This window comes from Antechinus flavipes, chromosome 2, assembly GCF_016432865.1.
Source record: "Antechinus flavipes isolate AdamAnt ecotype Samford, QLD, Australia chromosome 2, AdamAnt_v2, whole genome shotgun sequence".
Taxonomy (NCBI): Eukaryota; Metazoa; Chordata; class Mammalia; order Dasyuromorphia; family Dasyuridae; genus Antechinus; species Antechinus flavipes.
In genome coordinates this window covers 293,559,795-293,575,730 of record NC_067399.1, presented here as the reverse complement: position 1 = coordinate 293,575,730, position 15,936 = coordinate 293,559,795, and the positions used below count along the sequence as shown (strand labels likewise).

The 15,936-nt window shown below is 36.1% G+C and overlaps 1 protein-coding gene across 2 annotated transcripts in view; it reads right to left on the bottom strand.

Annotated features, from left to right (window-relative positions):
- Positions 1–15,936, bottom strand: part of SLC24A4 (solute carrier family 24 member 4) — a 248,904-nt gene that overhangs the window by 83,572 nt on the left and 149,396 nt on the right. For both annotated transcript variants that reach the window (XM_051977362.1, XM_051977363.1), the window contains exons 3-7: positions 12,098–12,174; positions 7,004–7,078; positions 6,164–6,248; positions 1,763–1,866; positions 23–97 (exon numbers count right to left, since the gene is read on the bottom strand). In XM_051977362.1, coding sequence (XP_051833322.1) covers positions 23–97; positions 1,763–1,866; positions 6,164–6,248; positions 7,004–7,078; positions 12,098–12,174 — 416 coding nt within the window. The remainder of the gene's footprint in view (positions 1–22; positions 98–1,762; positions 1,867–6,163; positions 6,249–7,003; positions 7,079–12,097; positions 12,175–15,936) is intronic.

Below are 15,936 nucleotides of genomic sequence, written 5' to 3'. Positions count from 1 at the left end.
TGGAATGGGTGGAGATACTTACTGCAATGAGAACGATGACAGAAAGGGTGTAGTATACAGAATCCCTGCACACTGCCCACCAGGTCAGATGGACCACCTGGAAAACAAGAAGACTTTAGCTACTTTACAATCCCTTACTTAATAGGAAGGTGGGAGAGGAGAGAACATGCACTGAGAGGTTCCTATTTGCATAATTAGAACCGGTCCAGTAGTCAGGGGAAAACACGTATCTCTTAGATACCATTTTAATCCTGCTTCTCACAAGAAGCAAAATGAGCTTAGCTGCTAGTCTTCAAAGCGTGCCTTTTCTCTTAATTTTATTTGGGGAATGAAGTGAAACCAAGTAATATTCATAAGTGGTTTTCACAAAAGTCATCTATTTCTTTAAGTATTCAAATCTCAAGCTCGGGAGAATAGGCTGATTGCTCCAGGGGCAGACGTGTTCCCAACCCCAAATGTTTGTCCTCTCAACAATCTGTCATGGGTAGCACCTGTATTCCTCTCTCATAGATTCATTGAATAAATTATTCCAGAATAACAATAAAAATAGCTTGTATTTCTATATTGTTTTGCAGTTACAACTCACTTTATATGCACCATTTCATTGCCCAGAAGCTCTATGAGGTTCATAGTATATCATTACCTTCATTTTAGAATGGAGGGGAATTGGGACTGGGAGAGGTTAAATGACTTACAAAAAAGAGTTATACAAGGGTTATACATCTAATAAGTGGCAGAAACAGGACATATCTCTAAATCATCTCAATCTCTTTAAATTCAGAGTAGAAAGCACCTTATTTTATTCATCTCCCCAAGGGTACTTTTAGTAAATGCTTCTTAAATTTAACTGAATTGGAATGGGATAGCAGACCCAAAATATGAATAAATGAGAAGAACTCTGCTTTGAAAGTCTATTTTTCTGTATACTTCTCAATGACTCTGCTACAAAAAATTAGGTAATTAGTGGTGAGCACAATCTGGGATCCCACTGGGCAGGAAGAAATTGAGAGAAATATGTCTCAAAGCATTTCAAAACAGGTTATTCATCCCTGGACTGATATAAACAGTGGTCATAGCTTATGTGGATATTAATTAGGAGGACAAGGATGGGATGATATAATACAGTACAGTCTTTGATAGAGGAAGCTAACACAATGAGATTTAATAAGGTCAAATGCAAAATTCCATGCTTGGATTTTTAAAATTGACTATAAGTAGCAGAATGTAAAAGTCATGGCTAGAAAGGAATTCATGTAGAAAAGACTTGTTCTAGTAGATTGTAAAGTCAATGTGAATCAGCAAGGCAAAAGAGCAAATGTGAGGTTAATTTGTATTAACAGAACTATAGCATCCAGAGTGAAAGTCCCATTTGTCCCATCTTAGCTAGATCATAACTGGATTTCTGTTGTTGTTCAGCTGTTTCCAATTCTTTATGACCCCATTTGGGTTTTTCTTGGCAAAAATACTAGAGTGGTTCGCCATTTCCTTCTCCAACTCCTTTTACATATGAGGAAACTGTGGCAACCGGGTTGAGATTTGCAGGGTTACACAGCTATTAAGAATCTGAGGTTAGATTTGAATTCAGGAAAATGAGTCCTCCTAATTCTAGGCCTAGAACTCTGTCCATTGTGTCACCTAGCCACCCCAGGTCTCCATAATCTCAATAATTCTCAAATATACTACCTTTAAGGTGAAAGGTCCCATAAATGAATTCTAATGAAATGCAGACTGTGAACAATAGGATGTGTGGACAATCACTGACCTGTCCTGCAAACAATCCACAAACTCCAATTATACACAAAATGTTGAACACGGCAGATCCAACAATAGTGCCAACCCCTACATCGCCATGTGTGATGAATACACCTGAAAAAAGAGAAAGAGAGCAATGAGATACCTGTACCTGGAACGTATTTGTGTTTTCCATCATCCTCGTAACTAGACTGTGCATTATCAATGTCCATCTGACAATGTCATGAACTGAGAGTTTTCTATATACAACAGATGAACAATGTTTATTCAATACAGTGAAAAAGGACCAGTGATGATCAACATTTGGGATTTAAGAACAGGGGATCAGAAAGGGACTTTCAAACAAAGAATGTCAGAGCTCAAAAGTTCTTTAGAAATTATCACATTAAACTCCTTAATTTATGAAAGAAAAAAATCCAAATCCCAGAAAGAGAAAAGGATTTGCTTAGTGTCACAAGCTAGTGAATGATGGAGTCAGTATCTGAACATGAGTTGTCTGACTACAAGCCAGATGCTCTTTCTGAATTTATTTTGTGTCTGTCTGCCTTGTGTTTTACAAATCCAGAATAATTTAATGTATGTTTGTGAAACACAACAAACAAGGGAGAAGGATAGGAAACATATGAAGAGAGATCCAATTTCTTTTTTGTAAGGCAATTGGGGTTAAATCAGGGTTATACAGCTAGAAAGTGTCTGATGCTAGATATTAAGTGAATTCCTCCTGACTTCAGAGCTGGTTCTCTACCCACTGTTCCAGCAACTCTGGAAGATCTGATTTCTTATGAAAAGAGGGTACAAACATGAGAAATATGGAAATACATTTTAAAAAAATTCCATATCTTAAACCTATATCAGATTACTTGCTGTCTTGGGGAGTAGGGAGGTAAAGGGCGAAGGAGGAAAATTTGGAACACAAAGTTTTACGAAAATCAATATTGAAAACTATCTTTACATGTATTTGGAAAAATAAAACTACTGAAAAAAATTTTTAAAAAGGAAATTGCATAATATATAACAAGTAATAGACATATCAGAGATCTAAGTATAAAATCAATTTGTACTTCAAAAGTATTTCTCTAGTAATTAGAAATCTGGTGATTTTATAGGGTGAACTTTAAGACAAAATTTAGACTAGATTACCATTCAGAAAATTATTTCTTAAGGGCCTAGGTAGTTGGTAAATTTTTTTAACATCTAGAACAAATTTGTTAGTCCTTTCACAGCTACCAGTGAGAATGGCATCTGGCCCATCAATTATTATGCAAAACCCAGTATAGTAAGCAGCTTGAAGACTTGTACTTTTTCATTCACTTTCATTTTTTTTCCTGACAGCACAATGTTCCTTTATTCATTCAAAAAATATTTACTAAACAGCTAATTATGGTATGAGCTAGTCATTTATGAAAAATACAATATTGAGTAAAGATGTAGTTCCTTCCCTCATGGAGATTCAAATTTGTAGAGAGATGAGACAAACATGACTCAGACAATGGCAACTATAGTATTATTACATGACAAGTACATTACAAAGCTATTAAACTAAGTGCTAAATTAGATTTGGATAAGGAGGAAGATAATTATCAACAGTAAAGATTAAGGAAGTTTTCATGGAAAAAATACTTGAATTGCTTTACAAAGAATGAAATAGAATTCAACTGGAAAAGAGAGGGAGGGAGGACATTCCATGTGTGAACAATAGCAAAAATATGGAATCTGGATGGAGATATTAATAATATCTACCTTGTAGGTTTGTTGTGAGAAGTACATGAGATTATAATTATAAAGCACTTAGCACAGTGTCTGGCACAAAGTAAGTGCTATATTACTATTAGCTAGTATTTTGTGATTTGTATTGAGTTGTTTTCAGTTGTGTTTGACTCTTCATGACGCCATTCTGGGTTCTCTTGACAAAGATACTGGAGCAATTTGCCATTTCTTTCACCTTTTTTTTTGCAGATGAGATAACTGAGGCAAACAGGGTTAAGTGACTCGGCCAGAGTCACACAATTAGTAAATGTGTAGGGCCAGATTTGTATTCAGGAAGACTCATCTTCCTGACTCCAGGCTCAGCACAGTATTTACTGTACTACCCATTTGTCTCTAACTATTGTAGTAATTCAAATTACCATTATTAATAGTAAATCCATGTGATGGTAAGTTGCATCCCTTATCATGACATAGGAAAACTGTAGCATTGGTTTTCAACAGTCCATCCAATGCATTGTGGGGTCTCCTTCCACTCCCCTCAACATTGTGTGGTTGCCAAAGGAAAATATAGTTGCTCAGCTGTTATCCTACTGAACCTTCTACCATGTTTTTTTTTTTTTTGTTAAATCAATCTCTTTTTAAAACACTTTTCTGTATAACAATCTCAGAATAAAGTATACAAAATCACTGTGAGAAAACACAAAGAAGTAGTATTAATAATAATAATAATAATGATAATAATGATAATAAATAGCAGTTAGATAGCACCTGTTATGTAGTAGGATAAGTACCTTACAAAGTATCTTACTGTGTTAAGTTTATAAATATTACTTCATTTGATCCACTTGTCCAAGAACACATAACTAGTGAGTGTCTGGGATTTGAATTCAGGCCTTCTGGATTCCAGCCCCAATGTTCTATCCACTACGCTATGAACTCTATGAATATAGGGAATATCCTTATCTGCCATCACACTACTTTTAGGAGGTTCTAATCAAGTTTGTCATTGCATCTCATTTTCATAGATGGGAAAACTGAGTCAGGGGTTGCAAATATCTGACACCTTGAATGAAAAGCAGAATTGAGAAAATAAGCATGATTGGGCATAGATTTAACAGGTCACCGCTCACCCTTCTGCCTTCAGAGAAGTCTATGCTCTAGAGCAGTTCTTAACTAGTTTTGTGTCTTGGATCTCTTTAGCAGTCTGGCAAAGCTTACTGATCCTTCTGAGAATAATGTCTTAAACGTTAAGTACAAAGGATTACAAAGAAAACCACAGCTTAGTGAAAATAAAAATGTAATTTTTTTTCTCCATCCAAGATTATGAAACTCCTAAAATCTATCCTTGGACTCCTTGAGTTGATAGATTTCAAGTTAAGAACTTCTGTTCCAAAGGAAGAGCTATGATAATATCTTAAGCTTATAAAGTACTTTATGGTTATGTCACTTTTTATATATTATCTAATTCAGCCCTTATAATAAGCCAGTGAGGCAGGCAAAGCAGGTCTTATTAGTTCCACTATGTGGAAAAGGAAATTATGAACCTTGAGAAGTTAAAGTGGCTTACTTATGGAACAACCAGGTTTCACAATGGTTGGAGCACCCTGGCTGGAGTCAAGGAATCCTGAATTCAAATATGGCTGTGGATACTTACTATGTGACTCTGTACAAATCACTTAAAACCGTGTTTGCTCCAGTTTCTCCATATTTAAATGGAGATAAGAATTTCTATCTCCCAGGATTGTGGTAGAGATCAAATGAGATAATATCTATAAAGTGCCTGGCACATAATAGGCATTATATAAATACTTATTCTTTTCCCTAATAGACAGAGAACTAAACTTGGAGTTCAGGAAGACCTCAGTTCAAATTTGGACTCAGATTCTTACTAGTTTTGTCATTTAATTTGTCTTTCTCAGTTTCTCCATTTATAAAATGGAAATAATAGCACTTAACTCCCAGGATTATGATAAGGATTAAATGAGACAATAATTATAAAGTATATAGCACAGCTTTTGGTACACAGTAAATGCTATATTAATGTTACCTATCATTATTATTATTAAAATAGTGATTGAAATAAAAAAAAGTTCATGGGATTCCAGGTTAAGGTGATTGTAGAGAGAACACCAGATCTGGAGTCAGGAAAACCTGAGTTCAGTTTTGACCTTAAAGATGTTTAGCTGTATAACCATGGCAAATCACTTAAACACGTTTGCCTCAGTTTCCCATCATTAAAATGGGGATAATAATAATCCCAGGGTTATGGTGAAGATAAAATACGATCATTGTTATAAAGCATTTAACACAGGGCCTGAAACATAGTAAATATTGTGTTAACATGAGCAATTCTCATTGTCACTGCTGAAAGGGACTTAGCAAGGAATGCCAGGGCCAGAACCGGAATCCAGATCTGCTCCCTTCAAATTCAGAATTCTTTCCATTACCTCCTGCCGCTTCCCTGAGCATCCTTCCTGTCCCTTCTTTAGTCTCCTGCAGTATAAACCCCACACAGACTATCCATAACACTCACAATTCTATAGCACTGTAAGGGTTACAGAGGGCTTTGTCAGAACAACGTGGGCAGGGTAAGCAGTATCAGTTCCATTTTTCCGATGATGAAACTGAGGCTGAAGGATCTCAGAGACAGATCCTTGGACCTGTATCACTGTCTGCAGTAACCTGGGGAGGATGGATTTCTTACCTATGACAGAAGCAAAGAGCTCAGGTGTAGAGCTGCCCGCAGCCATAAATGTGGCTCCAGCGACATCTTCACTCAGGTGAAGTTTCTGAAACAAATATGTCAATATAGTGATCATTAAGCTGTATCATGGATTTCCGAGGGACTGATGAGTCCCGTGATGAGACATTCAGAAAGAGTACGGGAAAGCCCAGGACATTATCTGAGCAATGAAGAAGGAAATTCAACTATTTTTCTTGGGCTTTGTGGTCAGTTGAAGCCCCAGCACATATCAGGAACACAGGCTCCAGAGGCTTAAAGTAAATGTTTAGGCCAGTAGCATAAAATCTGGAGTTGAGAGGGGTCTTAGAAAGCATGTCAAGAAGGAACATGAGCCAGAAGAAAAGGAAATGATTTGTTTGCGAACTCACACAGCAAGTTAGCAACATGATCAATATTAGAACCCACATCCTGACACCTGGCTCAGAGTGCCTTTGATAATATAATTCTTTGTCACCTCTCTTTCCTACACGTCTTACCTTTGAAATTCTTTACTATGCTTATGCTGTTTCCTAATCTCCTCCGTTTTTTTCCTCCGTCAAACCTCATTTACCCTACTAAATTTCTATCCATTCTTCAAAATTTGATAAAAGTACATTCTAAGATACCAAACTGAGAAATTTCATGCAGAGCAGATAGCACAAGAGCAGTATGTGGATGCATTCATTAGCCTTGGACAAAATTAATTGGAAGCATTTTGAGTCATGGTCCTTCTCTGCTTTTTCATCTAAAATCCTGTATTTCTCCAACTCCCTCCCCCCTCAAATTATTTCACCAAACCACTTAAGATTTACTTTCACTTACCTCACAGATTTTTTCCAATGAAGGAACGAAAAAGTCATCACACACTATAGCCAAGGCATAGAACATATAAAGTGCCTGAAAAAGAAAAGGAAGGCAGATCACTTGACCACTCATGTATTGACAACATGTGGCTAGTTACTTAATGTTCAAGTAACAGGGGATAGAAGCTAAGCAGTTGGATTATATATAGATAAGAGTTGCATATTGCTAAAGGGGAAGAAGCCTTTGGGAACCCTCTCAATTAAGCCCCCTTTTTTTAAACAAGGGAGAAAACTGAGGCTAAAAGGGGAAGTGATGCTTAGGGCACACAGCTAAGCAGCAGAGATGGCCCTATAACTCAGATCTCCTGACCCTCAATCCAATGGGTATTCCACTTCAAAGTACTCTCTCTTTTGAAAAGGATTCCACACATTTTAATCATGGGTTAAAATTAAGTGGCACTTGATAGGGTCTTAAATGATAAAATTATCATCTCAGATTTGTACAGTACTTGAAGGTTTGAAAATTTCTTTCTTACCAAAAATCCTATGAGAAAAGAAGTATTCAAGTATATTCAAGAAGTAGCTCAAATTCTGTCTATTGCAAGAGATATTTCCCAGACTCCCAGTAACAGTGCCTTCTCAATGAGATTCCCTTTAACCAACCATATGTGTGTGTGTATGTAATTCATCTTCCTGTGTTCAAATCTGGCCTCAGACACCTACTTATTAGCTGTGTGACCCTGGGCAAGTGACTTAACTTTATTTACCTCAATTTGCTCATCTGCCAAAAAAAAAAAAAAATTAGCTGGAGAACAAAATAGCAAACCACTCAAAAAGAAAAAAATGATGAAGAATGCTTATTGATTGATAGACAATCCCATTTTACTGATGACAAAAATGTATTATTTTTGTGGTAGAGACATAATATTATCTCTCCCAAGTGCAGGAGCTCCTTCTTGCCCTGGGAAAACTGATCTTACAGAACATGACAGGAAGGTGGAGGAGGGAAATCTATCTTTGCATTACCAGTACTTAACTTGTTTATAGTAGGAACTTAATCAATATTTATTAAATTTGCTCACATGAATCAACCACAGCCATTTCTAAAACCACTGACATTCTAGTTCTAGCACTTGCATTCTCACCCCTTTGGACAGAACCTTTTGATGCAGTAGTCCTTGAAGGCTGGAATAGAATAGCTTCCTCTTATAAGAGATCATAAGTTCCCTGTTCTTTAGTTCCCTGTCCTTTGAGGAGAAAACAGCTATGCCAGCAATCAGATTTGACATCAAAAAGCAGGATCAGAAACCAGCTTTTATGGGGCCTGGAAGGAAATGTTTCAGAGGGGAGGGGAAGCTTTGATTAATTAAAAAACAGATTCCATAGTTCTGATTTGCCCTCTTTCCCATGTGCTCAGTGAGGGCATTGTTTTCCCAAGTCACCAAAAAACTCCTCTCTTTGGAGCTCAATACTAGGGTTTATAAGAACCAAATTAGAGCAATATTTGAAGTGAAATTTGATCTTACTCCTTGTTTAAAATATGTAAATGAGATGTACTGGTGTATCATGGATAGGAGCATTAATTTGGGAACCAGGAGACTCTGGGATATCATCCCAGATCTATGTAACCTTGAACATGGAATTTCTCTCTGGGTTATAGTTTCCCCAACTTTAAAAGTGGGGTTCATCTTATCCAAAGATGGTAATTGTTCTTCCTCCTCCTTCTCCTTGTTCTTGTTCTTGTTCTTCTCCTCCTCTTTCTCTTCCCCCTTCTTTTTGGTATCATGGATCCCTTTGGCAAGCTAATGAAACCTACTGATCCTTCTCAGGAATATATATTGAAATGCATAAAATCAAGTAGATTGTATTACAAAAGTTAATGAAAATAAAGATGTATTTTCCCCATCCAAATTCATGACTCCATGAAATCTCCACAGAGTTCTATGGATCCAAGATCCTTCTCTAGAACAAACTTTCCCTCTTCCATTTACTTATTCATTGATTCATTCATCTATCTATCTATCTATCTATCTATTCATTTAATTACCTGCTCATCTATCTATTTATTTATCTGTCTACTCATTTATTTATTTATTCATTCATCTATTTATCTATCTATCTATTAGTACAGTTGCTTTATGAATCATGTTGGGAGAGAAAAACCAGAACAAAAGAAAAAAACCATGAGAAAGAGAAAAAAAAAACACCAGAAAAAAGAAGTGAACATAGCATGTGTCTATTTGCTTTCAATCTCCATAGTTCTTTTTCTGGATGTAGATGATACTTCTTATTCAAAGTTTATTGGGATTGCCTTGGATCACTCAAACGAACAAACTTTCTCTGAGTCTGTGCAACTATGAATGCCCACTCAAGTTGTTCTGTCATCCCAGTCACCTAAAGGGCACTCATGACAGCTAGGTGGTCCAGTGCATAGAGCACCAGAACTAATCTCAGCCTCAGACACTTCCTAGCTATGTGACTCTGGGCAAGTCACAGAAGCCTGTTTGCCTCCGTTTTCTTATCTGTAAAATAAGCCAGAGAAGGAAATAGCAAACCACTTCAGTATTTTTACCAAGAAAACCCCAAATGGAGTCACAAAGAGTCAGACTTGATTGAACAACAACAAATTTTAACTGCAAATTTCATACTACTCTCACTGTATACCCACAGTATCTCAAAAGGTCGAAGAATAGGAAATAATTGGTAGAAATTATAAGGAGGCAGAAAATCAGGCTAATCTTCTTAATAATAATAATAATGTCTACAAGGAGAGCGGGATACCTTAGAAGGTATTGAGTTCCACATTTCTGATGATCCTGAAGTGGAAGGCAAATGAGAGAAGGTATGTCAATGCTGTTATGGACTAGATCCATTAGATGACCTCTGAGATCTCTTCCAATCAGGATGTGCGGGAGCCCAATTAAATTTTAAATTTTCAGTGTAAACATTTGCACTTTAAAAATCAGCAAGTGCTTCAAATCAAGATTTAATTTATTGTTTTGTGAACTGTCTAGACTCAAGAAACTGATGGACAAAATGCAAATAATACAGATTAAACTTAAAGGTATACCCTGTAGGGTTTTTCCCCCCTGGAGGAGGGAGAGGAAGGGCTGATTGTTAAACATTTACCAGTGCATCCATGCTTTTCAACTTTAAAATTCTATGATACTAGGAACCAGCACTCCCTTTGTTTATGCTAGATATTGTTTTGCCATTAAATCTAGGTGGGCTTAGTTAAAAAATCTATCAGCAGCATTCCTGTTATGTGGATTGCTCTGTATGAAAGGTGGTATATCAGCTTAAACTTGATGGTCATACCTTAGGGAAATGCTTGGGAGAAGGGCTCACACAAAGCAGAATTTTTCTATTCATTCACTCCCATAAACACAGGCCCACAGACTGCTAGAAGGGAATATTCCAAACCACTTATTTTATAGATGGGAAAACTGAATTCTAGGGAATGCTTTGCCCAAAGTCACATAAGTGCCTATCACATGCAGGATTTAAACTCATGGCTTGCTATTGTATTATACTGTCTTCCTGGCTTACAAAACTGGTTTCATTGCTTTCAAACTTTTCCATTGAAAGCCTCAGGCCATATAGAGTTTTTCTTTCTACAAAGGATGTGACAGTCTTGCTCACAGAAGACAGCATCAGAGATTTTAGTCCCAGGGAGAAAGTTGATTCGTGGCCTTTTCAACTATACTTTTGGCCACAAACCAACGCTTCCTCTAACATAAAACTGCAATTGTAAAGGGAGATGGTGAATCTTTTCCTTGTCTATTGGACCCTGCTGAGCAATACAAAAATTACGCACAGATATCCCAGAGCATTGTGTTAAGATGCAAAAAGCTGGGCAATTAGCAGGTCTCAGATCAGTTGAAAATAGAACTGTAACTCAATTAAATAAATATCTGTTCTTGTTGTTTAGTCATATCTAAGTCTTTATGACCCCATTTGGAGTTTTCTTGGCAAAGATACTGAGGGGGTTGTCATTTTTTTCTCCATCCCATTTGACAGATGGCCAAATTGGGGCAAACAGGGTTAAAGGACTTGCCATGGTCAAATAGTTAGTGTCTGAGATTGGATTGAACTTAGGTTAATAAGAAAAAAACCTTGCATTTCATCTAGGAGCAACATTCAGTCTTTAGCAAGGATCAGAATGATTAGTCTTTGATACTAAAAATTAAAATAGTCAGAATAATCAAATGGCTGGCCCACAGTGATGAGCTTAACCATGTTCAGCCTTGAACTTGTCACTCAAAGCCCTTCCCATTGTATATATAAACAAACAGCATATGCAAATATAATTTACTTCTGGTTATCTTCATGAATGCAGTTAGAACAAAAAGAAAGGTTAGTCCCCAAGTCTTTTGGTTCAATTTTAGAACATTTTATGTCCCCAAGTTCCCTTCACACTGTGATTTTTGGCTAACTTAGTATTCAAAAAATTCTGAATTTAACAAACCCCAAATAAAATTAAGCATTTCAAAATAAAGTAGATTAAAAAAAAGTAGATTGTGCATTAAATTATACATTTCTTTTATGTAGATCTTGCTTTTTTCTTTGGAATTTATAATAAATTCAATGCGTAACTTTCAGAATTGTCTTGTTTATCTGTGTTTCCTTCTGTTTAGGGTAAAATTTAAAAAGGTTTTTCATTTCTTAGGCACATCCATTCTAATAGCCCTGGATGATCAGAAGTTAGTTTGGGTTTCATTTAGAAATCAGCCAAGGTTATTCATTACATCTTGAGTGATCCCTAGTTGTCTTGGCTTTTGCCTTGCCACTGGATTTCGATGACTTTGTGCTACTCTGACTCATTTAAATCCAGTTCATTTGTGAGTCATGACATCATTCTCATGATTTCATTGGCTCTCTTCAAGAATAAAGGACAAATCACCATCTGTTATGGACAATCCAAAATGGACAATCAAACTCTACAGGTCCCTGTTTCCCAATTTTGGCTTATCAGTGTAATTTGTTAAACGGAACCTTATCACTGGGTGTGTGTCCTGCATCATGTCCTAACAAAAAAAGAATGAAATTACTTCCTCCCCTCTGCTTGCTCTTCCCCATACTAGCAGGAACAAAAGCAAAATGGTTAACTTACTCCAAGAATGTGTAGCAAGACTGCTCCATGCTGCCTTTCCTTATTAGAAAACAAATCTGTGGGGAACTCATGGATTGCTGAAAGAGAGGAAAAGAGAAATTATTGTGAATATGAGGCCCCAAACATCCCAATCCATGCTTTAAAAAATAATTGTAGTTTGTGGTCTGATCATGGCAATGAGTTTTAAACACTGGATTAAACTATACAGCTAGGAATAAGCTTATACTGTCTCCTTGTCTGGAATATGGTGAATACCTGAGGAAAGCTTTAACTTTTTGAAGATCAGTAATTTGATCATATTATAATGTTTCATATAACAAGCACTCCTTCTTTAAGGGAAATTCAATAGAAAATTGCTACCTGCTCTTATATTTTGAATTTTGGCTATTGTGATGTGCCTCATCTCCCAGTTTAAGGTTATAGAGTAGGATCAATGTCTTTTTCTTTGTATTTTCTTCTAGGACTTTGGACATAGTAGCTGCCTAATAAATGCTCAAACAATAAAGGAATGAACATTAAAACTCAGATTTCCAAAAAGACAAATCTGGAGATTACTACTTGCTGAACATAGAGATTTATTACTATTTCTTTTAATACAAAATTTCTTTAAAATGTGTTCATTTAAACATTTATTGAGTATTTACTAATGCTAGGCCTTTTAAGGGATCTAATTTCAAAATTCCATTTTTTATGAAGCTGTTTCAGAATCAATTACAATCTCTGGGGATTACGTCTAGCCCTGTGATTGCATACACTAGGTCCATCTGCCACCCTGCTCCTTTTAAGCATTCTGGCGAGAATGGATCCTGGACGACACTCTTCAAAGTAGTTCTTGTTCTTTTGCATGAAATATAGAATAAGGCTTTTAAAATTACAGGATCATTTTCTTATGTAAGGCTGTAGAAACCAAGGCTGGCAAATGCTCTTTCAGCAGAGTCATATATCAAAACTTCTGAGGATCAATATAAACTTATGGGAAAGAAGTCACTAAATATTCATATCCTTTCACCCTGTTTTACAGATGAAAAGACTGAGGCTTTTAATGGCATATTTCCCCAATGTTATAATGAAACTACTTTAACAGAATTGCTTTTACCAGCTCAAGCTCATTGTTCTATAGAAAAATTGCTCTGCTCTTCAGAGGTTTCTGGTAGGGGGAAAAGAGAGAGAGAGAAAGAGAGAAACAGAGACAGAGAGACAGGGATACAAAGAGAGAAACAGAGAGACATGCACACATACACAGAGACTGAGATCGAGTGGGGAGAGAAACAAAGCACACAAATATATTTTTTCTTCAATATTAAAAAGCTTTTCATTCTTTGCAACTGCGATTTTTTTTAACATGAAATAATTTAGCAGTGTTGGATATGTGAATTTAAACTGATCAAAGTCAGTGTTTGTCAAACTTTCAAAAACCTTCAGCTTAATGGGAAAACTGACAACTGGTTTATCAAATGCTGGCAGTGTGGATGTAGTCAATAGAAACTTGGATGTTGGAGGGTCTGGGGAATAGCTGGACCAATTGTGCTCATGAATATAATGATATATTATAAAGACATAAAAAATGAATGATGAATATAACAACTAGAAAAACCTGAATAGACTTTTCTACAGATGAAAATGAGTAGAAACAAGATATTGCCATGCATGTGATCACAATAATCAAACAGGTCTGTGATCTTATTTATTTGGAATTGCCTTCATTTATACAGATTGCAACCTATTCATGCTTGCCCATCCTGTTCAATTCTCATCCTTGCTTTGTCCAAGCATGTCCAAGCTTTTTTTTTTTTTTTTTTTAATAGGAATCCACTCAAAATACACAAAGCTTCTTCATTTTCTCCTATTATTGCCAGGGTGTCAGTCTCTCTGGTCATTCACCTGTTCTCTTTCATTCTTGTAGTAGTCCATATTTTCTCATCATTATGTTATGAAGTTTTGAACTTGTGTTCTTCTCTATATATTTTTAATACAAAACTTCTTTAAAATATGTTCCTTCAAACATTTTTTCCATTGATTATATTTTGCAGACTGCTCATACCCACCATGCATGCATCTTTCCATTGATCTCTTTTAATTTTGGGGAAGAACTTCATATCTCATAGTCAACACAGCCACAATAATAAAATGACTACAGAAATGTAAAGAAAAACAACATTTAGAGAGAGTAGGATGCAGGTCAGTGTTAACCAGTCTTGATTCCAGAAGGGATCAAGATTATATCTCTCTTTTCTTAGTAGAGATAATAAACTTTAAGTGTGACAGAAATTACATGTTGTTAACATATGTATTAGTTTGTTTTGCTTAAGCAAAGAGAGGATTCTGTGTGAATGGGAGGTGTTACAGAGAACTGTTAGTAATATAAAGAAAGCACATTAATAAAACATGAAATGACAAAAAATTTCATGAGGAAGAAATAATCAGATATAAACACAGATATTATTCAAGTAACATCCAATGAATAAGTCATAATGTTTATTTAGTGCCTAGTATAGTGGATAGTCAATATATATTTATTAAGCATGTACTACTATGTGCCAGTACTCTGCTAAGCACAAAAGATATAAAGAATCCAAAGGATAGTTCTTATTTTCTCTTACAGTCTATTGGTGGGTCAACATGAAAACAACTATATAACCAATAAGATACATTTGGGATAAATTGGGGAAAATCTCAGAGAGAAGAAACCTTAAGTTCAAGGCAGCCTAGGACAGGTTTCTTGCTGAATATGGGACTTTAGCTGAGACTTAGAAGAAACTAGGGAAGTCAGGAGGCAGAGATGAGGAAGGATGCTCCAGGTATGGGAGATAGCCAGTGTAAAATGGTTTAGGTCCCTATTGCTGTTGACACTATGCTAATCTATCATTTAACAGAAAATAAAAGTTGATATTTAGGGGAAAAAGAAAAGAACACTGAGGTGGGAATTTAAACTTATGTTTTAATAGCACTTTATTCATAACAATCTCACTAGGTGGGTGGTGAAATAATTATTTCTATTTTACTCTTGAGGGAATTGATTTTCTAAGAGATTAAGCAAACTGCTAGGATCAAGGTTTGATAAACTTAATGTTTTTCATTCATTCATTTCATTCACTCCACCCATTCTCATTTTAAAAGATCTCCTCCCATTCTAAATCACGATCTTGAGAAATATTACTTACTTGCCCACTTTAAGTCACACAACTAATTAGTGATCTAATAAATACTATTTATTCTAAACAATGCTAAATAATGCTAAATATTTTTCTATCCAACTATACTATGCGCTCTCCTTTTTTTGTCTTTAAAATAAGAAAATTAGACTAGGACCTTAAAAAAAAAAAAAAAGAAACTATAAGGGAGACAGAGTTGGAAAGAGAAAGAAAATCCCAAACTAGGGAGTAATTGGGCTGGACTTTATTAAAATATCTCAGATTCCTAAGGAAACCTATCTTTTCTCAGAGCCTGTTGGAAAGAAGTTCTCCCAGCCCAAGCTAAGAATTGGGTTGGAATCTCAAAGAAGCTTGTGCCTGAGATGTAATTTCAACTATGAACCTCATTTGGTTGCCTGTAAGTGCACCTTAACCCATCAATCATTGGCTTTGAAAGTAACTGGGACGAGTCTTCATGCCAGCATCAATTGGTTGAGGGTGGAGAGGTAGGAGCTGGAGGCAGAGAGGAAGGGGGAAGCTGGCTCCAAGAGATCATTCTTTTGTGATTGAAAAACAAATATTGCTGCAAGAGAACAAAGCCCACCTGATCCTGCTATTAGGGCTGGCTGCTGCTAGAGCAAGGAGGAAGACAAGGCTGAGATGGAATGGTTAATGGCTATTTCAGGAAACCACAGTTCTCATCTTCAT